The sequence below is a fragment of the Sceloporus occidentalis genome, unplaced genomic scaffold (genome assembly GCF_023333645.1).
Source record: "Sceloporus occidentalis isolate IW3139 unplaced genomic scaffold, rSceOcc1.0.p SCAF_1, whole genome shotgun sequence".
Taxonomy (NCBI): Eukaryota; Metazoa; Chordata; class Lepidosauria; order Squamata; family Phrynosomatidae; genus Sceloporus; species Sceloporus occidentalis.
Window position 1 is genome coordinate 217,842,410 of NW_028316981.1, and position 27,998 is coordinate 217,870,407.

Sequence of the window (27,998 nt, forward strand, 5' to 3'; positions counted from 1 at the left end):
TTGCGGATTGGCCCAACCTCGTCTTTCCGAGATGCTGATTGGTTAGCGGAGGCAGCCGTTTCCTGATCTCTGATTGGCTTAGAGGGTGGCGGTGGGCGGAGCCTCAAAAAGCAGTTGTCATGGCGGAGCTGAGCGAAGCGCTCCTCTCGGTGCTGCCGTCCATCCGAGTGCCCAAGGCCGGGGACCGCGTCCACAAGGACGAGTGCGCCTTCTCCTTCGACACGCCGGTAAGCGGCACGCGGGGACAAGCAGGACACGAGACGCAAGGGGGGTTAGGTTGTCGCCGCCACAGATTCCGGCCGCTGGGGAAAGAGTACAGGAGGCCGCGCAAGGGCTTCTGGGGCTTGTATTCTTCCTGAGGAGTCTCTCCCTTTGAACACTCCCGCTGGGGGGGGGGCTGGTGAAGGACTACAAGTCCCAAAGGCCTCAGCGGCCTTCAAACGACATGTTCCTTTAGGCGGCGGCTTGTCGATTGCTGCGCTTCTGTGTCAGCCGCGAACCCTCGCCTTCTCAGGTTAAGAGCAGCCGGAAGTAGGCACGGGGCATGCTGGGCGTTGTAGTTTTCGTGCCTTGATGCCGCTGCGCCTCAGATTGCTGAAGAAGCCTCGGGGGAACGGTGCAAGCGTGCCTCGAGGTGCATGCTGGGAAGTGGAGTCTTGTCTCTGGCACTGTGGGTCCGGCGCTAGCTCTCAGGGACTGCAACTCCCAGAGTCCTTCGGGGCGGAGGACTGTGCCCGCTCTCTAGGGTCCGGGCCCCACTTGTGCTGCGGCGCTGGGGTTCCGCCCTTGTCGTGGGTCTTTGGTGGCAAAATGTGGTCCAGGAGGGGTTTGCCATGATTGCTTTCCTCTGAGAGAGTGTCACCTGCCCAAGGAGTCCTGTGACTGAGATTCGAACCCTGCTCTCAAGAGTCGTAGGTCCGTTTCACACTGCAGAAATAATCCGGTGTGAGACTCCTTTAACTGCCTTGGCTTAGTGCTAGGGAATTCTGGGAACTGTAGTTTTGTGAGAAGGCATTGAACCTTCTAAAGGATGTTGAGAAACTGGAACGTGTCCAAAGTCAACAGTGTGATGCAGCAGCTAACAAGGCCAATGCGATTTTAGGCTGCATCCATAGAAGTATAGTGTCTAGATCAAGGGAAGTAATAGTGCCACTGTATTCTGCTTTGGTCAGGCCTCACCTGGAATATTGTGTCCAGTTCTGGGCACCACAATTCAAAAAGGACATTGAGAAACTGGAGCGTGTCCAAAGGAGGGTGACTAAAATGGTGAAAGGTCTGGAAACCATGCCCTACAAGGAACGATTTAGGGAGCTGGGGATGTTTAGTTTGAGCCCTGTTTAAATACTTGAAGGGATGTCATATTGAGGAGGGAGCAAGCTTGTTTTCTGCTGCTCCAGAGACTAGAACAAGGAGCAATGGATGCAAGCTCCAGGAAAAGAGATTCCTCCTCAACATTAGGAGGAACTTCCTGACAGTAAGGGCTGTTCAACAGTGGAACAAACTCCCCCGGAGTGTGGTTGAGTCTCCTTCCTTGGAGGTCTTTAAACAGAGGCTGGATGGCCATCTGTCAGGGATGCTTTGATTGTGAGTTCCTGCATGGCAGAATGGGTTGGACTGGAGGGTCCTTGTGGTCTCTTCCAACTCTAGGCCTCTATGATTCTGTCAGAGAGTTCTGGCACCACAATAAACAACAGCTCCCAGAATTCCCTAGCACTGAGCCAGGCTATTAAATCAGTGTCAGACTGGATTATTTCTGCAGTCTGTTTTGGACCTTTGTTGTTGTTGTTGTTGTTGTTGTTGTTGTTGTGAGCATTTAGAATTCTCAGCGAAAGAGCTCTTAGGCTTCACTGAACTACAAATCCCAGAATTCCACAAGAGGAAACCTTAGCAATTAAAATGGGACAACAGCGCTATAACAGTGTGGCGTGAACTTGATCTTAGTCACATTTACCTGTGGCTAAGGTCCAAGACACACTGCAGACTGAGACCGCTTTAACTGCTCTGGCTCGATGCTAGAGTAGTTTTGTGAGACATTTAGCCTTCTCTGTCGGAGAGCTCTGGTGCCACAACAAACTACAGTTCCCAGAATTCCCTAGTACTGAGCCAGGGCAGTTCATTCAGTCCCAAACTGGTGTGTTTTAGACCAAGACTCAAACCGCTAGACCGTACTGGCTCTCTGGAAATGAGAGGCCCAGTGAGGAGACACAAGAAGGCACTTAGGTCTGTGGATTCCAGTTTTAAGCACCCACTTTTGAATTATTTCTACCACATTCTAGATAAGGAGAAGAGAAGGGATGGATGATTCTCTTCCAAGCAAAGCGTCTTCCTTTACTATAGGATGTGTCCTCCACCTCTGCCTTCTTCCCAGGAAGAATTCCAGAATGCCCTCCATCTTGAGCATGACTGAGAAGCATGAGCTTATATTCATATCAGTGTTTTTAGCTTTTATTGGGTAACGTCCTCCATTTTTCTCAAAGGTCCTGAAAGCAGAAGCCAGTACATTTTGCATTGCTTTGTGATCCTTTGTGGTTAGGACATGTTCTCACCCTGCTTCCAAGCAGCAGAAGAGCATCATGTTTCATTTTTCAGTCTTCCTATTACTGGAAATGGGAGGTGAGAAGAAAGACAGTGAGAAGAGACACAAGAAGGCACTTATGTCTCTGGATTCTGATTTCAAGCACTTCTAGAACATTCCTACCGCATCCTAGACTTTTTGATAAATGTGCAGTAAAATCCCAGCAAGGCATAGTTGTTTCAGTGATGGAGACCCTTTTACAGACCGAGTGCCCAAACTGCAACCCGGACCCCACTTATTTATTGCAAAGTGCCACATCCCTCTGGCTTTCTAGTAAGAAACTCTGGCAAACTCTGTACTAGGGCTAAAGCATGTGTGCCCACAGACAGGGCTCCGAGTGCCACCTCTGGCACACATGCCATAGGTTCGCCATCACTGGACTAGGACTTTGGAGACCAGGGTCAAATCCTGGCTCAGTCACGGAAACCCACTAGGTGATCTTGGTTGCACTCTCTCAGCCTCAGAAGATGACAGTGGCAAGCCCCTTCTGAAGAAACTTACCAAGAAGACCCTGATTGGGTTGCCATAAATCAGAAATGTCTTGGAGACACATAACAACAACAAAGACCATAAAGGGCCATCCAGCCTGTGCATGAGGGATTGAAGTTGCCCACTGCTTATCCCTTTCTTTCCTTTTTAAAAGGAAACCTTAAAGATGAGTGAGGTGAGGTGCATTTTACCACCAGCTAAAGACTTTGCTTGATGTGTAAATGATAGTTTTCAGGTGAGATGGAACAGGATAGTCTCATCATCTTGATTGACAGCTTCATCTTGAGAGTAAGATCACATGAAATCTGATCTCTAAACTCTCACTTAAAGAGTGGCAAGGGGCGTCTTGCTTTGTGTCTGAGATTTGTCATTTTCAGCTATTTGCTGTCTGTCCATTTAACAGATTGAGCATGGTGATATTAAAGCATCAACTTGACAAAAGAAGGGACTGTTTTGTTGCACTGATTGGGGAGGCATTATAATATGTCATCTTGATATCAGTGCAGCAATTACTCTGTTTTTGCTGGAGGAATAACACGTTGCCAGCATGTTTCCTTTTGAGCCCTGTCAAAATACATCCCTGTGACAGAGAATTGCAGCCTTGAGGAGATACCCTGAACAGGTAAACACTTGTTTATCAGTCAGTGATAGTCATCTGAAAAGGCTCTCTATAAGTGGAATGATTTTTTTTACTGACAATGTAGTCCTGTCATTACTTATGCTCCTAATATTAACAACAACACTGAAGTAGTGCTGTGCATATAATCATATAGACTACATATAGTTATGTTCGGATCTTATGAATCTATCCAGAGCTGCTTTCAAGTTAAAGAAACAACAACAAAGTTATTAAATAATGATGATACTGGTCCCTCAGCCTCCTCTGTAACTGTATATTCAAAGTTGGTATTATTAACTCTCAACCTATAATTTGGAAGCTCAATCAAAACAGTAATATAAATACACACTTGTTGTGTTTTTCATTGTATTGTTCATTGTACCTTCATGGTGTTTTGTAAATAAAAATAACACCCATATTCCTCAGAAACAACAGTTACCTATATGTAGCCTGCAAGGATGATGTAAATGTAACAGCGTTCTTCAGCAACTGATGTACAGAGGAATATATTAGTATATGGTTCCACCATGTCTAGTGGCTGTTAATAATTTATTCTCCATGAATTTGTTCAGCCCCCTTTGAAAACCATAGAAGTAAAGAGCTATTGCTACATCTATTGAGAGTGTATTTAAATATGTACTATAGTTTTTTGTGGGTTTTTTGGGCTATGTGGCCATGTTCTAGAAGAGTTTCTTCCTGACGTTTCGCCAGCATCTGTGGCTGGCATCTTCAGAGATGCTTCAGCCACAGATGCTGGCGAAACGTCAGGAAGAAACTCTTCTAGAACATGACCACATAGCCCAGAAAACCCACAAAAAAACTATGGATGCCGGCCATGAAAGCCTTCAACTTCACATTAAATATGTACTGTTTTTACCTATTCCTTTTTTGTATCCTGAAGCTTCCTCCCACCATCCAGGTTCAGTAGGTGACCCAGGGTTGTGGTATAATGAGAAAGAGAAGATATTCTCTATCAGTGTTTTCTATATGGTGCATAATTTTATGTACCTTTCTAATAGCGCTCCTTTTTACTAAGTGAATAGCTCAAAATGTGGTAATATTTCCTTGTGCTAGAGTTGTTCCTGTCCTTTCATAATCTTGGTTGCACTTTTCTGGAGTTTTGGCCATTACTACAGTATTCTTCCTCAGGTGCCATGATGAGAACTCTACACAATATTCAGATATCAGTTATGTGGATGCCATCCAGTCTTTCCATGACATGTTCTCCTGAGGCTTATTCAGATTTGGGTGCTTCTCTAGTTGTAAGATCCCTGATAGGCCACTGTTGGAAGAGTTGGGGGTTGTTCAGACTATTTAGAGTTGTCTCTGTTGGATAGCTGTACTTCCATAATAGTTTTAAATCCCCAAAACAGTGTTTCGTAATCTATCTGAGGTGGTGGGCCTGCAGGGTTTTTCCCCCAATGTGCCAGGAACTGGCACTATATTTGTGCCCCTTGGCTACCACTATTCTTTATTTTTCCTGAAAGGTTTGTATGGAGCAGCAGCCAACATCTCACAGACCAGCATCAGCCCACAGACTATCACTGTTCTAGATAGTTTTGACATTCTGCTAGGCAAGTTGTGAAATCCTATACCAATTTGCCAGCCCATTTGATGAGATCTATATCTACGATAGTTTTCTGCCATCTGTGGATATCTTAGGACTTCCTCAGCAGCAGAGGCTGAAACTGGTTAAGATGAAGACTTCCCCAAGTCCACCACCTCACACATATCATAAGGAGAAATAGGAGTTACTGACTGGCTATTCTTTGTGCTGAATGCAGCTTTCTCTATCAGTTCCCACCCACAAACCATCCCAGACCCTAAGAAAGAGGAGGCACATAGAAAGGGGCAGTTTCTGGCCCCAGGACAGATGTTCTTTGGCTGCGCAAGGGTATAGAAAAAGCCACACAGCAACTGTTGCTCAGTCTCTATGACCTTCATAATTAAGCTACCACTTTATCTGTCTTGCAGAATAGACTGTGCTGAAACACATCTTGATTTCTAATGCTTAGCTGCCATTACTCAATTTTACCTACATCTGAGATATGTATACGTAGGGATTAATTAATATGGAAACACTCGCAGCAGAGATCCTAAACATACTCCTCTTACCTTCCCATTAATTCAGTAGCGTAGGCAAATGGTCTCGTAGATAGATGGCCTATATCGATAGGCTATGCAAACATTCAGTCAACATTAGAGTCAGAATTAGAAGGTTAATTTCAGGCTAAGATGGGGGAGTGCAGGAAATAAGCAGCATAAAATGCCATAAACAAATATATCCTACACTCAGGCAACTCACATAGTCTTCATGATAGATGTGAAGGTCTTTAGACAAAATTGTGGGCTAGACAGCTGCATCTCTAACTTTATACTTGCGAGGGTGGTTGACAGGTACAGATTAATGAAGCAGATGAGCATAGTTATCCTTGATGGGGAATTTTAGGTTAAAGCATATTTAATTGAACTTAAACTTTGTCCATTTTCACATTGGCAGGAAGCTGATTTCAAATGTGTGATCATCATCTATCCACTGCCCCATGGGATAGGAAAGGAGGTGTGAATTGGCACAAGCTCCTTTCCCAGGGGAGAAGGCTATCCTTTGTATTTAGGGGTGGTTACTGCCATATGAAATGGGGAAAATGTTTTAACCACAATCTTAGTCATAGTTATCAGGCAGAGGGATTCTTACAGGAGCATCTTTCTCTTGACTGTGTCTGCATGTAAGGAGCCAACGGCAGATGTCACATTAAGTTGCTTAACCTCAGTCCCCTATTGGTCTTGAGGTTGGGCTAGGATGTCGGTGGTGCCCCTGTGAGAAAGCTAGAATGGTGATGTGTAATGGCCTTGTTATTCCAATATGAGAAGACTTTCAAGGGGCCAGGAGCAGTGAAAGGAGAGGCTGAAGTTCAATGGGAGGTGAGAGAGAAAACATGGAGGGGGGGAATATTGAAGAAGGAATGCAAATTGAATTGAAGAATGCTGCTCGTGCAAACAAGCTAGTAAAATGTGGGCTGTACAATGCAACTGTTAGGTGGATTCGTAATTGGTTGACCGGTTGAACCCAAAGGGTGCTCAGCAGTGGTTCCTCTTCATCATAGAAAGATGTGACAAGTGGGGTGCCCCAGGGTTCTGTCCTGGGCCCAGTGCTATTCAACATCATCGACTTGGATAAAAGAATACGGAGCATGCTTATCAAGTTTGCAGATGACACCAAATTAGGAGAAGTAGCTAATACCCTAGAGGACAGGATCAAAATTCACAATGACTTTAATAGATTAGGAAGCTGGCCAAAATTAACAAAAGGAATTTCAACAGGGATGAGTGTAAGGTACTTCAGTTAGGGCAGAAAAAATGAAATGCATAGATATAGGATGGGGGACACCTGGCTTAAGGAGACTACATGTGAAAGGGACCTAGGAGTCCAAGTAGACCACAAGTTAAACATGAGTCAACAGTGTGATGTGCCAGCTAAAAAAGCCAATGCAATTCTAGTCTTTATCAGTAGAAGCATAGTGTCTAGATCAAGGAAAGTAATAGTGTCAGTATATTCTGCTTTGGTCAGGCATCACCTGGAATACTTGTTCCGGTCTGGGTACCACAATTCAAAAAGGATGTTGAGAAGCTGGAGCATGTCCAAAGGAGGGTGACCAAAATGGTGAAAGGTCTGGAAACCATGCCTTATGAGAAGAGACTTAGGGAGCTGGATATGTTTAATCCGGAGAAGAGAAGGTTAAGAGGTGATATGATAGCCATGTTTAAATATTTGAAGATGGAGCAAGCTTGTTTTCTGCTGCTCCAGAGACTAGGACCTGGAACAGTGGATTCAAACTACAGGAAAAGAGATTCCACCTCAGCATTAGAAAATTACGGACCTGAGCACAGGTCCGTAACTTGGGTATACTCCTGGTTTCAAGCCTGAGCCTGGAAATTCAGGCTTCTGCAGTGGTCAGGAGTGCATTTCCATAGTTCTTAGAGATGTTGGAATTGGCCAGGGCTATGTTTTGGATTATTATATCATGCTTTGTGTGGGACTGCCTTTGAAACATCAGTAGAAAAAAAAAAGAGCTGCAGCCAGATTGTGAACTACAGCTCTTCACAGGGAACATGCAGCTAGCTCCTTTGTTACAGCAGCTCTAGTGGCTGCCAGTCCATTTCTAGCACAATTCAAGGTGCTGGTTATGACCTATAAAGCCCTATATTAGCTGAAGTACTACTTTCTCCTATATAGGCATGCCTATATTTTGAGGTCTCCAGGGAAGGCCCTTCTTTTCCTCCTACCACTTTCTCTGATATAGCTGCTTTTGTTCTGTGCCTTCAAGTTTTGACCCTATGGCTAGTTTTTTGAGGGCTTGAGAGTGTATGACTTGCTCAAGGTCATCCAGTGGATTTCCATGGCCAAACAGAGAATCGAACCTTGATCTCCAGAGTCATAAGAACCCCACCCAATATAGCTTTAAACCTTAATTTCATCTGTGTTATGCTTTTCTTTCGATTCTACTGGTATTTCAGTTATATTTTAAGTTTTGCATGCTGTGAACTGTTTAGCTTACTCAGTGTTAACTGTTGTAAGCTGTCTTGAGTCCCAGGGGGAAAGACTGGATAGAACTAAATAAAGTAACAATAGACTTTTAAAGGAAATTTCCAATTTTAATTTGTATGATACTAATGACCTCACTGCCTTTGTTTCTTAAAGGCTTAAGAAAATCACATAGCTGCTAACAGTGTGCAAAACATATGTTAAAGGCTACAAGTCAGCTGAGGTTCCTCTTAGCCCCACCATACACATATGGTAATATTATACAAGGAACTGTATAATATTATACAAGAACTGTCTGATTAAAAATAATAATTGTAAGCCGCTCTGAGAGCCATTAGGGCTGAAGGGCGGGGTATAAATACCTAAATAAATAAATATATATAAATATAACGTGTAGTATTAACTGTGCACTTTTCCTCTCCCCTCACCTTTTCCAGTGGGGAGAATGGGACAATGAGTTGTGTTAACTTGTGCATACACCTGCTCTTCCACTTCATTAGAAGGAACCTTTACCCTGTCAGTCAATGAACTGGCCATTGGCTTGGGCATGGTTTAAGCTAGAGGCATCTAGCTTAAGATGGAATAAAGAATGGGAACAGATAATATATAGCGCGCCTGCATTATACGTGGGCGTGCTTTACGCAGTCTTGAGCATACGCGCTCAAGCCACGGGGTGCAAGGGGTGGCGTGGGGCGCAAGGGGAGGTGCGTCCCATTCAGATGAATTGATGCATGCGCCTGTGGCGCCCCGTGCACCGCTGTGCATGAGCCCCATTGTTTCCAATGGGGCTCAAGCATAGGCGGAATTCGCCTTACGCGGTGGGGTCCGGAACGGATCCCCCGCATAAGGCAAGGGCGGACTGTACAATGGACCTACAATGTGCTGTTGTGGTTATTGTGCTGCTTTTAAATCTGGCTCAAAAACCTGTTCAACCAACTCAGTTGGTTTGCTCTCTTTGCTTTTCTACAGGAGTCTGATGGAGGCTTGTATATTTGCATGAACACATTCCTGGGCTTTGGAAAGCAGTATGTGAAGAAACATTATGAGAAGACAGGGCAGCGGGTCTACCTACATCTTAAGAAGACTCGCAAATTGGTAAGAAAAGCAGTGTTTCTGCCATATGTGCTTAATTCCTTGTGCTAAAGAACAGATCTGTCTGCTTAAATTTTTGAACATGGGAGAAAGACCCAGGTCTAAACAATGCTGCTGTGCATGCATGTGCTCTCCTGCAGCCTTTGCCCAGCTGCTCAGTCTTTGGCATTTTTTGAAGAGATTGCCTCTTAATTAGCATTTTCTTGGTTCTTTACAGAAAGAAGAAGATACCAACTCTAGCTCTGGAGATCCTCCAAGGAAGAAACCAACCCGTCTAGCAATTGGTAAGGAACTAGTCCCATTCTTCTGTTAAGCTGATGAAGATGACCTTGCATACTGATGGGCTACAGTAGGCATGGACAATTTTGACAAATCTCGAAGTCATTTTCACCCTCTCTGGGATGTTGGTGGAAAACATATATCTGCTTTTCAAAACCCTGACAGCTCTCATATTGAAAGGAAATGTTTATGGCCAATTATGCTCCTAAAGGTTTGGAGTGAGATGCAGCTGGCCATTTAAAGGCTATTTTAATCTCCTCCTCCACTTATTTTAGGGTTGAAATAGCTTCTCTTTTAAACACAGTGTATTGGTTTGGCAAGGTACAATGGGGATCTTGCAGATGGCCTATAGACTGCCCACCTTGGGCTTCAGTTTTCCTAATAATCAACATTCCAGTACTGTATATCACATTTCTTCTCAGACTATGTATCTACTAAACCAGGATCTGAGGTTGTAGAATTTGGTATTTCCTTTCAGTTTAGGCTTTAGAAGTTGTTACATTATCTTTTCTGTCTCTGAATGGCTGCTGTTGTCTTTTTTTAATAGGTGTGGAAGGTGGGTTTGACATCCCAGAGGAGAAATATGAATATGATGAACATGTCAAAATAGTCATTTTACCAGAGCACTTGGATATTCCTCGGGATGGACTGGATGGTCTGCCTGATATGGTCAAAGACAGGGTAAGTTCTTCATTTCACCTGAGATAGGTGAAAGAGCTCATATGGTCTCAAATGCTTTCTGTAGAAGCAAAGTTACAGGGTTACTGTGGGAGGATGCCCTAGTAGAACTCTGTAAAACCAGGTTTGTTAGTAGTTACTGTGGGTTGGCAGAGTGGAAGAAGCCATACCTTTAGGCTATGGATGAGCGACTTTGGTGGGGCTAGGAGAGCTGCATTAGGCCCAAAATGGTGGAAGTTTTTTTAATGGAAAAACAAAACTAGAAGTGACCACTGTAGTGTCCATTCTCGGTTTTGTGGGCTTTTCAGTCTTGCCCCCTCTCCCAGCTTTGCAAGTCCAAAATTGCCACTCCTGGATGCTCTCAAAGTGTAAGCTTGCTCCCTTTTGTGTGTGTGTTGGAGGGGGGAGAACGAGACTGAAAATGACTTGACTTGAAAGGCAATAATAGGCCTTGGGCTTCACATTGAGGGCACATTTTGCCCATCCTTTCTTTCTCCTACAGATTTCCAGTGCAATTGAAGCTATTCTGACAGCAGACTCTGCATCACGGAAACAGGAGGTGCAGGCTTGGGATGGGGAGGTTCGACGTGTATCTAGACATGCCTTCTCACTTCAGCAGCTACCAAATGGTGTGCGTATCCCTCCTTGGTGAGTTTGACTGCATCCCCTTAGCACCTTCTTCCTTTACCCATGTGGAGTCATGTGGCAAGATGGAAGCTAGAGGTCCTTATTAATGTATGACTTCTTTCCTCTCAATTTTAACTGAGACCCATGTCCCTCTTATTTAGGCTGCATAATACAAGCCAGTGAGTTCTGCAAGGGGAAGTTGATTTAGTGTATGCATGCCTCCTGGTGGAAGTGGCTGAAAGTAGATACTGTACTTATATCCCTGCATAGTGGTTGGAAGTGCAGCAAGTGTGATATGCGAGAGAATCTCTGGCTCAACATGACAGATGGGTCCATTCTATGTGGACGGCGTTACTTTGATGGCAGTGGGGGCAACAATCATGCTGTGGAGCATTACCGAGAGACTGGCTACCCGTTAGCTGTGAAGTTGGGAACCATCACTCCTGATGGAGCTGGTAAGATAAATGTTTAGTTATGGCTACAAGTTGTGTGCGTTCTGCAGCTTCTGCCAAGGTAGCTGCTGGAGCCCAGGCTTTGATTTTGAGTTTTTTAGTCTCTGAGGGGTTCTTTGCTTCACTTGCACTGAGGTTGATGTAAGAAGAGTACAGTATTACTTGCTTACAAGAGCAGCCTTTCAAACCTAATCAAAGTTGACTGTGAAGAGAATATCACTGTTCAAGTATGTGGCAGTGTTTTCGTGTGGGTGGAAGGTTTTGTAGGGAATTTGGTGCACAAAATTTCATGGAAGCTGGCCTGCTTTGCTAGGAAAGGCCATCTATTCTTGCAGTGCAGAAGTCAGAAGTGAATTTTATTGCTTGGACTGATTCTCTAACCATGCAACTGGCATTTTGGAATTGGATCTTCAACTCTTAGGGACCACATGCACTCCCACACAATCCTCAGATAAACACATACACTGGAATTAAAAGAAAGTGTGGAGTGTATCTAGTTACTTGTTTCTCTTTGTCCCCAACTTCTAGCAAGGAGAAGTTTCAACCAGAGCTCTGTTAAATTTAATATGTCCTCCATGGTCTGTATGAAATTGCTTCAAATTATATCAGTGTGTGCGATCATCTTTCACATGGGTCGGCAACCTGCGGCCCGCGGGCCACATCTGGCCCCCGGAGGCGCCAGAACCGGCCCCCGCTCGCTCCTGCCGCCGATTGCGCCGCTGATTGCCGCCGCTCCGGCCGCCATTTTGTTTTTTAAAATGGCGGCGAAGTCTCGCGCGACCTTTCTCGTCGTGCGAGACTTCGCCGCCATTTAAAAAAAAAATGGCGGCGCCCATCTAGGAGGCCCGGTGTGCTCCCTGGAGCCCTGTTCGAGGGCTCCAGGGCCGTGCCAGGCCTCTGAATGGGCGACGCCCTCCTCCCTCCTCCTCCTTCGCCCTCCGCCCTCCTGGCCCCGCCCTTTGCCCTTCAGGCTCCGCTCTCCTGGCTGTCCCCTCCTCCCTTCTCTCTCCGCTCTCCTGGCCCTGCCCTTCACCTTCTGGCTCCGCTCTCCTGGCTCTGCCCTCAGCCCTCCCCCCATGGAAGAGCGGGGAGGGGGGGAAGGAGGAGGAGGAGGCAGAGAACGAAAGAGAAAGAAAGAAAGAAAGAAAGAAAGAGTCAGAGCCACTACCACGCAAGAGAAGAGGTTGGTTCATTGGGAGAGGGGGGTTATCGGAAGCTACACCTACTACCTGTGCCTTTGTGGTTTGGGACACAGTGTGCATGCATTTTCCCCTGTTCTGTGGCCTTCAGGTAGCTTCCACATGCTAACAAATATTGTTATTCTTATGCTTACATCCCTTGGTATTCTCTTTGCAAAATCCCTCCACATGGGCTGGCTTGCTCCTTTTTGGGTTGAGACAGTGTGCATGCATTTGATCTGGATTTCCTGCATGGCAGGGAGTTGGACTGGATGGCCCTTGCAGTCTCTTCCAACTCTATGCTTTCCCTCTGCTTTCTGACTTTCAGGTAGCTTGCATGCTGCAAATATTGTTATTCTTATGCTTACATCCCTTGGTATTCTCTTTGCAAAATCCCTCCACATGGGCTGGCTGTTTGGTTTGAGACATTGTGCATGCATTTGATCTGGATTTCCTGCATGGCAGGGGGTTGGACTGGATGGCCCTTGCAGTCTCTTCCAACTCTCTGCTTTCCGACTTTCAGGTAGCTTGCATGCTGCAAATATTGTTATTCTTATGCTTACATCCCTTGGTATTCTCTTTGCAAAATCCCTCCACATGGGCTGGCTTGCTCCTTTCTGGATTGAGACAGTGTGCATGCATTTGATCTGGATTTCCTAATTTTTATTTAACTTTACTTGTTCTTGTTCTTCATTTTGAATATTGTATATGTTCTCATTTTGTTTTTTACTTCATATAATGTTTGCAGTGTGTGTAGGAATTATTTTTATTTATTTATTTATTTATTTATTTATTAAAAAATTATTTAATTATTAATTTTTGGGCTTTGGCCGAAGGATGGGACCGAGGAGGAGAGGCCAGGCACATGCCTACGTCTCCTTGCGGGATGTCGATGGAAGCTCCGCCCCCGACATGTGGCTCCACCCCCAGAGGGTGGAAGCTCCGCCCCAGCATGCGGCTCCACCCCCAGAGGGTGGAAGCTTCACCCCTGGTGTGCGGCTCCGCCCCCAGAGGGTGGAAGCTCCACCCCCCAGCTTCGGCTCCCCAGTTGTCTGAGGGACAGCAACCCGGCCCCCGGCTCAAAAAGGTTGCCTACCCCTGATCTTTCAGGTGGTTGTCCTGTGTGGCACAGTTCCAAAGGTTAAGGATCTCTATAGGCCTCCCACTGGACCTAAGATGACCATGTAATCCATTAATATATATATATTTATACACACACACACTGTATTACCCTCTATACTCAACGATAAGTTAAGAAATTTAAGCCCCAAAATTGACCCTAAAATTTTGGGTAGACTTATATAAGAGTCAATACATCAGTAGTGCTTAAAAAGGTCCTAAAGCAAGCAAGCCTGATGCCCCAATCTCCAATGAACACCAGTTCCTCCTCCAGTCTGTTTTGCAAGCCTTTGTTTCCTATTGGAAAAACTCCCCATTTAAATCCACTTGCTTCTCTCTCTGGTCCATTTTGCAAGCCCTGGCTTCCTATGGAAAAACCTCTCCATTTAAATCCATGTGCTTCTCTCTCTCTGGTCCATTTTGTAAGCCCTGGCTTCCTATGGAAAAACCTCTCTGTTTAAATCCACGTGCTTCTCTCTCTCTGGTCCATTTTACAAGCCCTGATTTTCTATGGAAAACCTCTCCATTTAAATCCACTTGTTTTTCTCTCTGGTCCTTTTTGCAAGCCCTGGCTTCCTATTAAAAAAACCCCTCTCCATTTAAATCCACTTCCTTCTCTCTCTGGTCCCTTTTGCAAGACCTGGCTTCCTATAGAAAAAACTCTCAATTTAAATCCACTTGTTTCCTTTCTCAATCCGATGTTAAAACCTCTCCTCCAGCACCTGAGAATCGGTTGGGAGAGGTCCAGGGAAAGAGAAGGAGCAATGGAAGTAGTATTTCCTCCTTTTACCCTTGACTTATCCATGGGTCATATCAAAATCCAGGAGTTTGACCCTGAAATCTTCCCTGAACTTATACATGAGGTCGAGTTGTACACAAGTATATACGGTAAAATTGTTTTTACTTTAAAAGGCCTCTTACTTTTAGAGAATTGAGCAATTTTGTCTCATGTATGATCTCCTGGCTGTACTTCACTAACCCCGGTTTTTAAAAGAATGTACTGGGAGCAAGAGAACCACCTATTGGGTGCCGTGGATGGTTTGAACAGTTGTAGAGTAGGGTATGTATATACAATTACTATACCTCTCAAAAAGGTATAACTAAGGCGCAGTACAGATGCACCTTTTGCACCGTGCTGGCGGTGTAGTAGGGTTAAGGGACCGCACGGCAACTGCACGGTCCCTAACCCTACTTTGCCGTGGCGCTGTAACAATGGCGGTGGCCCATGTATGTGGGTGCCACCATTGTTACGTGACAGATGCATAGCATCCACAAGTTGTGCCACCATTGTGACATCACGAGTGCGCCATTGGCGCACTCGAGCATCACAAGCACGGTGCAAAAAGAACCCGCATTTCACGGGTTCCTTTTGCTCCACAGGGAAGCCGCATGGTTTGGTGGTTGCGGCTTCCCTGTGGGGCAAAACTAGGTGCCAAGAGACCATCTTTTTAGGACAGTCTGTACCTCACCTGTCAGCAATTTTACTCTTCTCTGTAGCATTCACCAATGATTTCTTTTCTAGATACATTCAGAGTCTTGCCTATAGTTTCTTTCCAAATTAAAAATTTGGAGGACTGCTGGGAGCCAGATAAAACTTGTTTTGCTGGTATTATAGTATGTTCACCTGTAGGACAGCAGTTAGTTATTCTGCTCTGGGTTGGGATTTTTATAGGTGGAGCAGTGAGGAGCTTTGTCTAGTGCAAAGTTTTTGTTCAGCTTTTCTCTCCTTACTTTCTTTTCTCTGTAGACGTCTACTCTTACGATGAGGATGACATGGTTTTGGACCCCAGCCTGGCGGAACACTTGGCTCATTTTGGGATTGACATGCTCAAAATGCAAAAGGTGAGATGAGATAAGCCAGTGTTTTCTTATCCTCAGCAAGTCTTATGGTTCTTGTCTGCATTTGATGCCTGAGGAGGATGTGGAATTGGTGAGAGATTCAAAGGTTTTCTAGGAAGCAGAGAAAAGTGATGACTTCCCTGTCTAATCTGGGGCTTAGACTCAGAAAGCTGCTTCTGTTTTTCATTTTCTGGCTCTTCCTTTAAGGGAGGGGTGGAAAAGTTATTCTTGAAATATATAAACTTTATTGTTCCTATTATGGCTCACTAGCAGGCTGGACTTTGCTGCTGTGTTCCTCCCTGAGATCACCAGGCACTTGCCACCTCTAAATATTTTCTGTGACTTTTTCCCCAGACTGACAAGACAATGACAGAGCTAGAGATCGATATGAATCAGCGGATTGGTGAGTGGGAGCTGATTCAGGAGTCAGGGGTGCAGCTCAAGCCTCTCTTTGGCCCTGGATATACAGGGATCTGTAACCTGGGAAACAGCTGCTATCTCAATTCGGTGGTCCAAGTAATATTCAGCATACCAGACTTTCAGCGGAAGTAAGTGAATCACAGGAGGTCTCCAAGTCTATAGCTATGGGGAACTAGATTGCTTGGGGAATGTAAATGGAGGATTCCTTAATGTAGTAGTCTTTGTTCTTTAAAGGCAGAAGGCATAGCCCAAGATGGTTTTTAGTGCCTGAAAAATGTCCAAAAAACAAAACAACCCTTGGCATGGTCAAGCCAAACTCTGCACATCATCCAGATCTGCATAATTTTGATTCAGTAAAATTTTTCAGTGTGTGTATCAAAGGTATCATAAGTGTTCAGTCTGTCCTGCCCCAGGTGCTTGAAATGGGTATGCTCTACGTCAGTGCTTTGATTAAACCCCACTTTGCCCTGGCTGGCAAAACTCAAACTGAACAAAAATAAATTATGCTGCTTTTGGAAGATAAACCCAAACATGAGAGAAGGGTTATTCCATAACAAAGGAGAAACCTTGTCTTTCTCTCTCACTCTCTCTGTATTCTTGTGCATAATTGGGGTAACCTTCAAGGGCCGTCTCACTCAATATGTACAACAAGAAACATAGTTGTTCACTATTTTGAGGCCTACATGTGTGTTTCTGTGAAATCCAGATAAGATTATCTGAGTCCCATACTTGGTAGAAATAATCAGCCTTACTTGATAATCCCAAACTTTTCTAAAGATTGTGATCTTTGTTGCATAATTTGTTCATTTCTTTGTTTTCTTTCTAGGTATGTAGACAAGATAGAGAAAATATTCCAGAATGCCCCTGCAGATCCTACACAAGATTTCAGCACCCAAGTGTATGTAATACTATAAAGTGGATGGGGAACCTTTCCCAGCACAGGGGCCAAATGGAGAAAGATTTTAAAAGCCACAGTTTAGTAGCGAGCAATTTCCTGGACAATCAAAAAGATTTAGGAGTGTAACTGTTGCAACCCTAGACTTTCTAAAGAATATGGGTCTAACAATCATTTGTTAGGTCCTCAGAATGGGGAAAGCTTGATACAACAAATCTAGAAATTATATCTGGGATAATTTATAGCATCCTGCTTGCAGAATTCCTTGTGTGGAAAATGCGGAATGTGTGGCTCTCCAGATGTTATAAAACTCTTGGTCACTTTAGTCTAGACCTGTGGTGGCGAACCTATCGCACATCCCCCAGAGATGGTACACAAAGCCAATTTTCAGGGCATGTGGAGGTCGGGAGAGGAGGAACAGTTGTGCGCTTGTTCCTGTTCTTCCTGGGCTTCTGGAGAGGCAGCTGATGACCCAGGAGGACTGGAGAAGAAGAGAAATAGGTGCGCTCCTGTTCTTCCCCCCTCACCTTCCCAGGCCTTCAGCTGTCTCTGGAGAGGAACCTGAAGGCCCAGGAGGGTGGGGGGAAGACATCCTAGCCTGGAAGTTCTGCCCCTGGAAGGTAGATGTCCTGCCCCAGAAATCCCATCCCCCCCCCCCCAAAGTCCCAGCACCAGGTAACAGCCAGTGCCAAAATGCCTTTTAGTTTGGTCACTCAGTCCTTAAAAGGTTCACCATCACTGATGTATAATTCTAGACACCATAACAAGTGGACAGGGATGAAGGGAGTTGCAGTCCAGTACCAGCTGTGAGGCTCTTCTCAGCCTTAGAAGACAGATGCATGGTTCCAAATTCTTGGAACCAAACACTGACTATTTGCTCAAGGTTAAAAGAACTTTGTTATACTTTTACCCTCTATATCAGGGCTGTTTTCAATTTCCTTTGATTTTCCAGAGCCAAGTTGGGCCATGGGCTAATTTCTGGGGAATATTCAAAACCTTCTTCAATTGGGGAACAGCAACAGGACCAGAAGGTAAGGGCGAAAGGTCAATTCTTAGAAAGTTAGGAGATACTAGTTGTGCAGGGGTATTCAGCTTGAAAGATATGCTCATGTAATCTTCTCTCCTTGCAGGACATTCAAGATGGCATTGCACCACGTATGTTTAAATCCCTTGTTGGCAAAGGCCATCCAGAATTTTCTACCAATCGACAGCAAGATGCTCAGGAGTTCTTCCTGCACTTTATAAACATGGTGGAGGTAACATCTTCTGGGCCTGAGGAATCAAGGTTTTTGTTATTTTGTGCTGTGTTCAGATGGACCTATTAGGAATGTAATTAGGACTGGAGCTAGAATTGTATGTAAGACAAACAGTGTAGAGCTAGAGAGAGTTGTTTCCAGAAGGAGAAAGGTGCTGACAGCATTGCAGGGAATGTGTGAAAAATGTTAATTTGCAAGAGTGTGATCTTTATGGTCTCCTTGAAAAGAAGCCATTTTGGATGGTGGGAGACATGAAAGTATCCTGCACTGTAGATTATTCAGCAGTAAATTGTAGATTATGTCTAAATTGATGGAACTCTTAGAATCAGTCGGTTCCTTCTTAGGAAATCAGCAATAAGATTATGTACAAGACTCTCCAGATTATTTTGCAATGCAATGCATTTTTCCCTCAGTGGTCAAAATGAAATAGGAAATTGTTCTGGAACAGGAAATTGGAAAACTGTGTGGGTTTCATAAGGGTAGAATGGCCTTCGATGTGAAATTGCCTTGTTCCTAAAGTGTTTCCTCTTGCTGCATCATCCTAGTGCTTCTGCTAACTCTTCTTTCATTTTGAATATTTTTCTTCCCCAGAGAAACTGTCGTAGCTCTGAAAACCCAAATGAGGTCTTCCGTTTCTTAGTTGAGGAGAAGCTCAAATGCTTGGCCACGGAGAAAGTTAAATATACTCAACGTGTTGATTATATCATGCAGCTGCCAGTGCCCATGGAGGCAGCACTAAACAAAGGTTGGCAGCTCTCATGATAGTAACTACCATAGTACCTTTCCAAACAACTTACTTTAGTTGTGTGTTAAAACTGGAATATGGACAGTGTGGGACCTTGAAAGAGTGGGATGTGTAAAAGCACTGGTCCTCTCTTCCATACAAAACAAGAGTGATAACCTTAACAATCACAGGGAAATGATGATGGACAGGCCATTCTTTTGTTTCAGTCAGTGGCCGGGACATGCTTTGCAGTCTTGACAAAACTAAAACTTCATTTGTGGTGGATAACTTGGGGCTCTTTCCCACGATACAGTTGTAGCACTATATTCCTCTAATTACCATGGCTCCAGTTATTGAATCCTGGCATTGGCAGAATCTGCAGCAAAAGAGGTCCTCTAATGCCTCTGACAAAATTACAAACCGTAAGATTCCATAGGAAGTTGCCATGCAATTAAAGTGGAATACAGTACTATAATTGTAGAATATGAATAGGTCCCTGGTCTCTGGATTGTTGCACAGCCATCATGGATTTGTGAGATTTCTTTATAGATGTTGCTATTTCTTGACCAAGCAGGTGAAACACTTTGTTATAAGGAGTTCAGTATTTGTCTGTATTGAATTGTAAAGGAAGTTATGTCTTTATGCACCATCTTTGTCCTCTAGCCACACTTACCTCTTTAGGAACTGTTATCTATATTAACCTGATTCTTCTTGCACCCTTTCCTCACCCCCAGATGAATTGCTGGAATATGAAGAAAAGAAACGGCAGGCAGAAGAAGAGAAGCAGCCACTGCCTGAGCTGGTCCGTGCCAAGGTGCCTTTCAGCTCCTGTCTTGAGGCCTATGGAGCTCCAGAACAAGTAGATGATTTCTGGAGTACAGCCTTGCAGGCCAAGTCTGTGGCACTCAAGTGAGTGGTGTAACAGTGGAGGATGAAGAAGCTCAATTTATTTTCAACAATATTAATATCTGCAGACTCATATTTCTCATAATGAATTCTGTTTTTATTTTTATTACAGTCATTTAATTTTGACTTTCACTATTGCTGTCAGTGTTGCTTGGTGGTCCTCTCATTCCCATGCTGTTCCATTGCTGTTCCCTATGGATCAGATCCTTTCACATTTCATATAGATAGAGTAAAGCTTCTGGGGTTTTTTCCCCCTGGGTTTTTTTTGGGGGGGGTAATCCCTTAAGAAGCATAAAACTATAGGATTTAGGTTATCTAAAATAATTGGAAACAAATCAAGCATAACAGTATAGTTCTAACTGTAGATCTCATCATAAGGCTTTAGCAGCCAATTGGCATGATGGAGGAGCAACCAGGTAAGCTGACATGGTTTTTATTTTTCTTAAAGCTGTAGAGAGTTGTGGCTGGTAGCGGGGGGATTGGTATTGTGCTATGTGCTTCTAGGAGTGACATTCTTTCAAGATTTCAGAATGAACCAGGGTGAACTCTCAGCGCCAAAGAACTATGATGTTCCAGGTGAAGGTCATATATGTTCTGTAGTGCATTTGGCCACAATAAATATGTTAGGTAGATTTTTCATTGCAAGAAATGCACAGAACAGCATATAGTAAAATCAAACCTGAAATATTTCAAGAAGTTTGCTTTTTAAAAAAGCAATTGTATTTGAAAAATTAAAGATTTATTTACAAGAAGTTCAGAAAATGTAGTTGTATACATGGAAAGGCACTTAGGACACTCACACTATTTCAGCATCCATGCAACAGGGCTGTATCCAGAAGTACACCCAGACTGTAAACTTACTTGTTCAGGAAAGAGTGATCTGTTGTGGCCACATACCTTCCTTTGGTTCCAAGAGCTGCCAGATGTTAGCATTTGTGCATTTTTTATTTTTATTTTTTGTATTTAGTTTGTTTGGTATATGTCATCTTTGGTCTTGCTACTCACATATTAGCCATGCCATTTGCTAGATAGAGGGCTTCTCATTACAATAACCTGTATGTTTGACAAATACACATATCCTCTGTATCACAGCATGCGGAAAACTGGGAAGCTTGTGGGAAAGCCAGAAACTAGACTTAAAGCTAGCAGAAAGTTCCACCTTTAACACCATTCCTTTCTCCCCCGTTGTTCTCAGACTGTTGAAACATGTGCTTCACTTGCCTTTTCTCCATTTCAGGACAACTCGGTTTGCCTCTTTCCCAGATTACCTAGTCATCCAGATCAAGAAATTCACTTTTGGCCTAGACTGGGTGCCCAAAAAACTAGGTAAGTAAGATAGTATAAGAGAGCATACTATTTGGAATGATAACACTAAAACTTCTTGGCAGCCAGTTTCATCTTAGCTCGGATGATGTTCTGGGTGTGTTACCAATTATGTTCATATTGTTTTATCAGATGTCTCCATTGAAATGCCAGATGAATTGGACATCTCTGCACTTCGGGGGACAGGACTACAGCCTGAGGAGGAGGAGATGCCAGATATAGCTCCCCCACTAGTGACACCAGATGAACCCAAAGGTAGCCTGGGTTTCTATGGCAACGAGGACGACGACTCCTTCTGCTCCCCTCACTTCTCCTCTCCAACATGTTAGTGATTCTTCTCCTCTCTTCCTTGAGCTTTAATCTCTCACTCCTACCTCTCTCTCTCTCTTTCCTTCCTTCCTTGTGTCCTGTTACCTGTGTATCAAGTACCTGCCTTCCCTCCTCCTTGCTCAGTAGTCTTCTTGTTACCTTACAACTGACTTGTTGCATGCCTCCTTTTGCTTCCTATCTCAGGCTGTTCTTATCAGAACTATTGCTTAATCAAGGAGGCTATGTGTTCTGTCACACCTTGCATTTCCAATGGGGAACCTGTCATGAGACCAGTGAGATTTCTGAATATTTCTTCAGTGCTGTGAAAAGTTTTCAGAACATTTCTTATGTGCTGGGATGGGCAATGCTTTTTGGCCTGAGGGCCAAATTGGCTCAGAGCAAACATGTCACATACCAACATATCCTTAATGCCAGGATGTGGACTGTGAGATGGCTGCCCCATTACCACACATATACTCGTACACACATGCTCATTTATACAACACACACACACTCTTGGGGTGTGATTTCTGAGGCAGAAATTAGCTCTTGCCTATTTACGTTCTTTGTTTTAAAACAGTTTGCATCTGTCCGTCCCATTCAGTATGCTGTTTGAAAACCTGCTGGTGCCACTGGAGGCTTTTTAAAAGCTGAAATACAGTCAAATCTCAGTATTTGTAGGGGTCTGTTCTGGACACCACCACCCCACAGATACAAAAATCTGCACATGCTCAAGTCCCATCAAAAGCAGTGGTGGTGTGACACGTATGTCCCCCCTAGCACAGACACACCATTAGCTAAAATGGGCTTGCCATCTGCTGGTGGTTAAATCCATGGATGGCAAGTCCGCCGATAAGGAGGGCTAATGGTACACCATGCTGGAGAGGAGACAGCAGGAAAAATCTCTGCAAGAATCTAAGTTTTTTGTCAGAGGGATATATGCAGAAATGCCACTTTCAGAAAATGCCTCCATCTTTTCCTTGTTGTTGTTGTGTGCCTTCAAGTTGTTTCTGTTCACCCTCCAATGTGGTGGAATTGCCCCTCATACCCTCTAGAAGCCGTTGGGGGGGGGATTTTTTTATTCCAGGGAGCATCCAAATATAGTGAAAATGCCCTCCACACCCCCTAGAGACAATTGGACGGATTTTGGAACATTTTTTTTTCACCCCCAGGAGGGCATGGCATTTTACAGAGGGTTTGTATGATATGTGACAGAACCCCTCCTGGTTGGCCCCACATTTCCAATCCTTGAGCTACTGTCACCCACCTTGCCCATTCCCCCTCAAGATCCATCCTTGGATCTGGTACTCTGGCCTTATGGTGACCACTGTTATCGTCACATAGTTGTGCTGGTCAGAGGGTTCACTGTGATAAATATAACCTTATCATTTCTTAAATGAAGCAGTCTGACTCGGTTGCCAGAAATAAACAAAGTTTATTATATTAAGAAAATGAATTAAACAAGAAATCCTTGAACTGTTTCCTCATTCACAGCTCCTAAAACTCTGTAGATCTCTACCCTGTCTCTGACTGTCCTGACACTACTGCATCTTTTCCCTATCTGACTCCTGTCTCTCACTTCAGCAAACAATCCTCTAGTTTGCATCCCCCCATATGATAACCCTTCCCTTTCACAGCATTGTCTGAACTGTAATTGGCTGGTTCTAACCAGACTTGCCCAGCTTCTCTCTTCACAACATGTGACCCAGCAAACTAAACATGGACCACTGGCTCTATAATATAACCTGCCAGGAGTTTGTCAAACCTCCCAACCTTTTTGCAAATCCCCTGACTCCTTAAGATGCAGTGGAACAAGCTCCACAATTGCTTATGTGTAATGAAGCTATTGTCATCTTTGTGGGTGTTTCTTGGAAGAAGATTAAGAAAACCCAAAGGACTATAGTAGGGAAGAGGACAAAATCTTCAATGCATGTTAACTCTCCTGCTGTTCCATTTAAAAATTGTTAGGGTGTTGAACCTACTTTGTTTTGGAGATGACATAAGTAGAAAACTGATTGTGATGGTGGTAGACCATCAGATTAAGTGGGTGGACTAGATGCAACATAAACTGTGTGTTCCTGCATGGCAGGGAGTTGGGCTGGTTGACCCTTGTGGTTTCTTCCAACTCCATGATTCTGTAAGTTGTACAGCTTTACTAGTGGGTGTGTTTTTGCACAGAAAAGAGTTGAGAGCTGGAGTTGCTCTGGCCTTTGGCTTGTCAGGAAATGTGTGTAGATGCTACATCTCTCCAGAGGTGACTGTCTACATGCTTTGAGATCCATGAATGCAGGTACAGTATGACAGATGTTTGATGAGAGAGAAGACTGGCAAAAGAGGAATAGAGTGGGACATACAGTATGGCCACACTACATTAGCCAGAAATGCCGTTTTCTGAGAACATCTAACTCCTTTCCTTCCCACTACAGCCCCCATGCTGGATGAATCTGTGATTACTCAACTAGTGGAGATGGGCTTTCCAATGGATGCCTGCCGCAAAGCCGTGTATTATACTGGGAACAGTGGAGCTGAGGCTGCAATGAACTGGGTCATGTCACACATGGATGATCCAGGTATGTTAACCAAATGAAGACCCAGGACATCGTTCAGTGCCTCCTGGGTTTAGGCAAAGATGATAATATCTTGAAGGCAAAAGATGGAGTTGTAACTATATCCATGTATGAAGCCTTTTTTAAAAATTTTGTTCTTGTCTTCTTTAGATTTTGCAAATCCTCTGGTTCTTCCAGGATCCAGTGGGCCAGGTTCCACTATCACCTGTCCTGATCCCCCATCTGAAGATAGTGTGGCAACCATAGTCTCGATGGGCTTCTCCCGGGATCAGGCTATGAAAGCCTTAAGAGCTACAGTGAGTCAAGGATGAAAAACTAAAATAATGTTCTCTTCAGTTTATTAAATGTCCTCTTTTTATTATTGAGCCTTGGAGAAACAGCTATGGAGTATCTAACTTGTCTGTTTTTATCGTTTCCTCTAGAATAACAGTCTTGAGCGGGCTGTGGACTGGATCTTCAGCCATATTGATGATCTGGATGCAGAAGCTGCCATGGATATTTCTGAGGGACGTTCGGCAGCAGAATCCATCTCTGAGTCTGTCCCTGTAGGGCCTAAAGTGCGTGATGGACCTGGAAGTGAGTTTGGAACCAGGGTTGGGGAGAGTCTTGGTTTTAGAGGGTTGAGTAGCATTGGTTCCTCAGGCCTTGCTGCAGTTTTAAATTTATGCTTCTTCTGTAGAATCATTTGGCCAGTGCTGAGTATGTTGTTTGTTCTTATCACATGACTAACACATGCAACATATAAAAGAATTGCTTCCATAAGATATGATGGTAGCCACTGGTTTGTGTGGCCCTGAAAGGAATTAGATGACCTATCATATTCATAGAGAATTCTCCTTAATTCTTCTTGCTGGAGGATAAACAAAGGAGGAGGGTTATGGTCATCATATCCAGCCTGTGGGCTTCTTGAAGCCTCTGGCTCACCATTGTTTGATCATATAAACATAGTACTGCATGGTGGAATCAGTATAAACCACGCAATGTTTGCTTAAAAATCTAAAAAAAAAAGGAGTATGCCACCTTCTTAGTTTGTTCCACTGTTGCATATCTCTTACTGTCAACAGGTTTTTCCTAGTATTTAGTCTGAATAATCTTTCTTGTCATTTGAATCCATTGGTTTGGGTCCTTGTTCCAACTGTCATATCAGAGTCCTTCAGATATTTGAAGACAATTTCCAAGCCAAACGGACTCAATTGTTCCTCATAGGGTTTAATTACCAGACCCTTTACGAACTTGGTTCCCTCTTCTGAAAATGTTCTAAGCGTGGTCTGACAAGAACACATTACAGTGATACTGTTATTTTCCTTGATCTGGATGCTACAGTTCTGTTGATGCACATAGAACTGCATTGCCTTTTTTCCTCCTGCATCACACTGTTGATCCATGGTTAGTTTATGATCTGCTAAGACCTCCATATCTTTATTATGCATACTGTTATCAAGCCACATGTCATCCCTCCTTCCCATCCCTGGAGGTGCAGTTCTGTCCTCATCACTGGGTGAGAAATAAATGTGCATGTCAAGTCCTGTTAAAGTCAATGGGCTACAATGTGCATGCAGCCACACTGGCATGGCTGCATGCACCCACTGCTATTGAAAATAATGGGCTATGTTGATATGTGGACATTCAGAGCCACAGATGGCTATCCTGCCAATACAACAGGCTCCCATTTTATTTTTCCAGCCCCGGTATAGACCCTTATATTTATCCCTGTTGGCATTTGTTTTTTGAAATCTCTTTAAGTCATCTTGAATCCTAATTTTGTTTTCTGAGGTATTTGTTAGCCCTCCAAGTTTGCTATCATCATATTTTATGTGCATCTCCTCATCTTTTTCATCCAACTGATTAAAAAAGATACTGAACAACAGACCCAGGAGAGAATCATGTGGCATATTATTTGTCACTTCTCTCCAAGATGACAAAGAACCCTTGGTGAGCGCTTTCAGCTACACATCCACTTAACAGCTGCTTGTTCATCAAAATGTCATGGGGGGGGGGGGGCTGCACCTGAAAGCCGTACTGAAATAGGATAGCACCACTTCTATCAGTTTCCTCTCACCTTCCAAATCTACAAGTCTTTATCAAAAAAGAAATAAGATTAGTCTGGCAAGATCTGTTTGTGAAAACACATGCTGGCTCTTAGTAGTCACAGTATTCCTTTCTAAGTGTGCACAGACTGGCTGCCTAGCAATCTGTTCCCGAACCAATACTATATTGATGTCAACAGTTAGAATTTTTCCCATGCAGCATATGTACTCCTTCCTTGTTTTTTCTTGATTCATTTCAAAAGAAGAAATATTTTACTGTAGTTCCCACCTCTATATTCCCCAAAATTTCCACTGGAAAAAAAACATTTTCTGAGATTTCTTTCTTTTTTCTTGGATCTGTATTTTCAAGTCAGTATTCTATACATTTAACTGAAATATACCTCTAATCTGCACTTACTGGGTTTGTACTTCAGTACTGTTCAGATTGGCTGATAAATTATCAGAGTGCTTCTGATGGTTTTTCCTTTCAAAAAATACATAGAGCTCAGTGTGACCTATATGCTCTTAAGGGATGTGGAGTAAGATTATATTGAAAGAGTAAGAACTATACATGATTCTTTTATTCCTTCAGAATACCAACTTTTTGCCTTCATCAGCCACATGGGGACATCCACTATGTGCGGCCATTACGTCTGTCATATCAAGAAGGATAGCAGGTAAGGAGAAAGTGTGAACTGTATAGAAGAAGGCAATGCAAGATCCTGGAGGGAACATAACTGAGCAACAATTAGCATTCCTTGGTTTGGCCAAAACAGATTAATGAAGGCAGAAAAAAGTAGCACCTTTTCTTTATACATTCCTTCATTTACCATCAAAGGGGTCAAACTGGCTCCTGGGACTGCCAATAAGCATGGCAAATGTGTATTCTATGGGTTTGAAAACAAAACTCTAAACCAAGATAATTGCAATTTATTAAGATTGATTATGCAAACCTCCTTTGATTTCATTCTTTCATCATTCCATTTTTGTTTGTGGGAGAGGGTTGCAGGAAAACCTCTGTTGTCTTAGATTTCAACAGGTATGATCAACAATTTCAACAGCATATCTCTGTAATCATAAGAATTAGATACTTGATTTTCAAAATAAACTCAAGATAAAGAAGCTAATTATTATGGAGAGGGGGATTGGATACTAAAATCTGTGGATGCTCAAATCCCATTAACACAGTAGTACAGTAAAATTGTGTCCCATTTATAAAATGGTAAAAATAAGTTTTGCTTTTGTAATTTATAGTATTGAATATTTTCAAGCAGTGGATGTGGTTGAAACCATGGATAAAAAAAATCAGTGAATACAGAGGACCAGTAGTATTACAGAACTGCTGCATTCATAACTGTGGCCACAAACTTTAATGCTTCCACTAAGCAATCGTTCTCTTCCTGTTTCCTTCCTTGCTCTCCACTTCTCCTGGTTTCCAGATGGGTGATCTATAATGACCAGAAAGTCTGCGCCTCCGAGAAGCCTCCAAAGGATCTTGGTTACATCTACTTTTACCAGAGGACCATCAGCTAGGATCTTTGCTTTCTGGGTTTGAAGCAGGATCCAGTTGATGGCAGGAGGAGGGGGAAATGGCGGTGATGAATGCAAAGAGGAGGGCCAACTTTCAACCCTTATGTGTCTGTGTGCCACTGCTGCAGCCCTAGAGATGGGATTCCGCCATACGGAAGCTGTGGTCTGGTGCTTCTGTGGACACTGATGGGCAAGGGGTGATTGTGAGTGAGTGTGTGTGTTGACTTGAATCTCTATGTAAAAACAACAAGAAGAAAAGTCTCACTGAATCAGTCACCCACAGGGGACATCCATGCACACTGTTTCTTCTTGATGTAACTATCTTAACACTTTTGGACAGTTTAAAAAGGTGTGGGGGTGGAAGGGAACATTTGGGTTTATGTGGCTTTATATCTAGGATGGGTTCCCCCATCCCCCTTCCTTCAGCAATTGTGCAGGAAAGAATCTGGCCCATAAAGTAGCACCTGTTCTTCTTGTGCCCCTTAAATGCCAAAACACGCAGAAAACACAAATAAAAATGTATACCCCTCCAGCACTGGTTTGTCCGCATT

The 27,998-nt window shown here is 43.6% G+C and overlaps 1 protein-coding gene across 2 annotated transcripts; it reads left to right on the forward strand.

Annotated features, from left to right (window-relative positions):
- The first annotated feature begins 75 nt into the window (after window positions 1-75).
- USP5 (ubiquitin specific peptidase 5) lies at window positions 76-27,979 on the forward strand. 2 transcript variants are annotated; one of them, XM_089488939.1, is made up of 20 exons: window positions 76-227; window positions 9,196-9,321; window positions 9,536-9,602; window positions 10,145-10,278; window positions 10,778-10,923; window positions 11,173-11,357; window positions 15,399-15,493; window positions 15,845-16,038; window positions 16,737-16,808; window positions 17,758-17,836; window positions 17,936-18,061; window positions 18,653-18,806; window positions 19,520-19,694; window positions 20,929-21,017; window positions 21,147-21,338; window positions 23,750-23,893; window positions 24,041-24,186; window positions 24,313-24,466; window positions 26,510-26,594; window positions 27,357-27,979. In XM_089488939.1, the coding sequence occupies exons 1-20, from the start codon at window positions 120-122 to the stop codon at window positions 27,448-27,450; spliced, it is 2,565 nt and encodes an 854-aa protein (XP_089345065.1). In that variant the 5' UTR covers window positions 76-119; the 3' UTR covers window positions 27,451-27,979. The 2 variants fall into 2 exon arrangements, with proteins under 2 accessions (XP_089345065.1, XP_089345066.1); XM_089488940.1 differs by having other exon boundaries at window positions 21,147-21,269.
- Window positions 27,980-27,998: the final 19 nt, after the last annotated feature.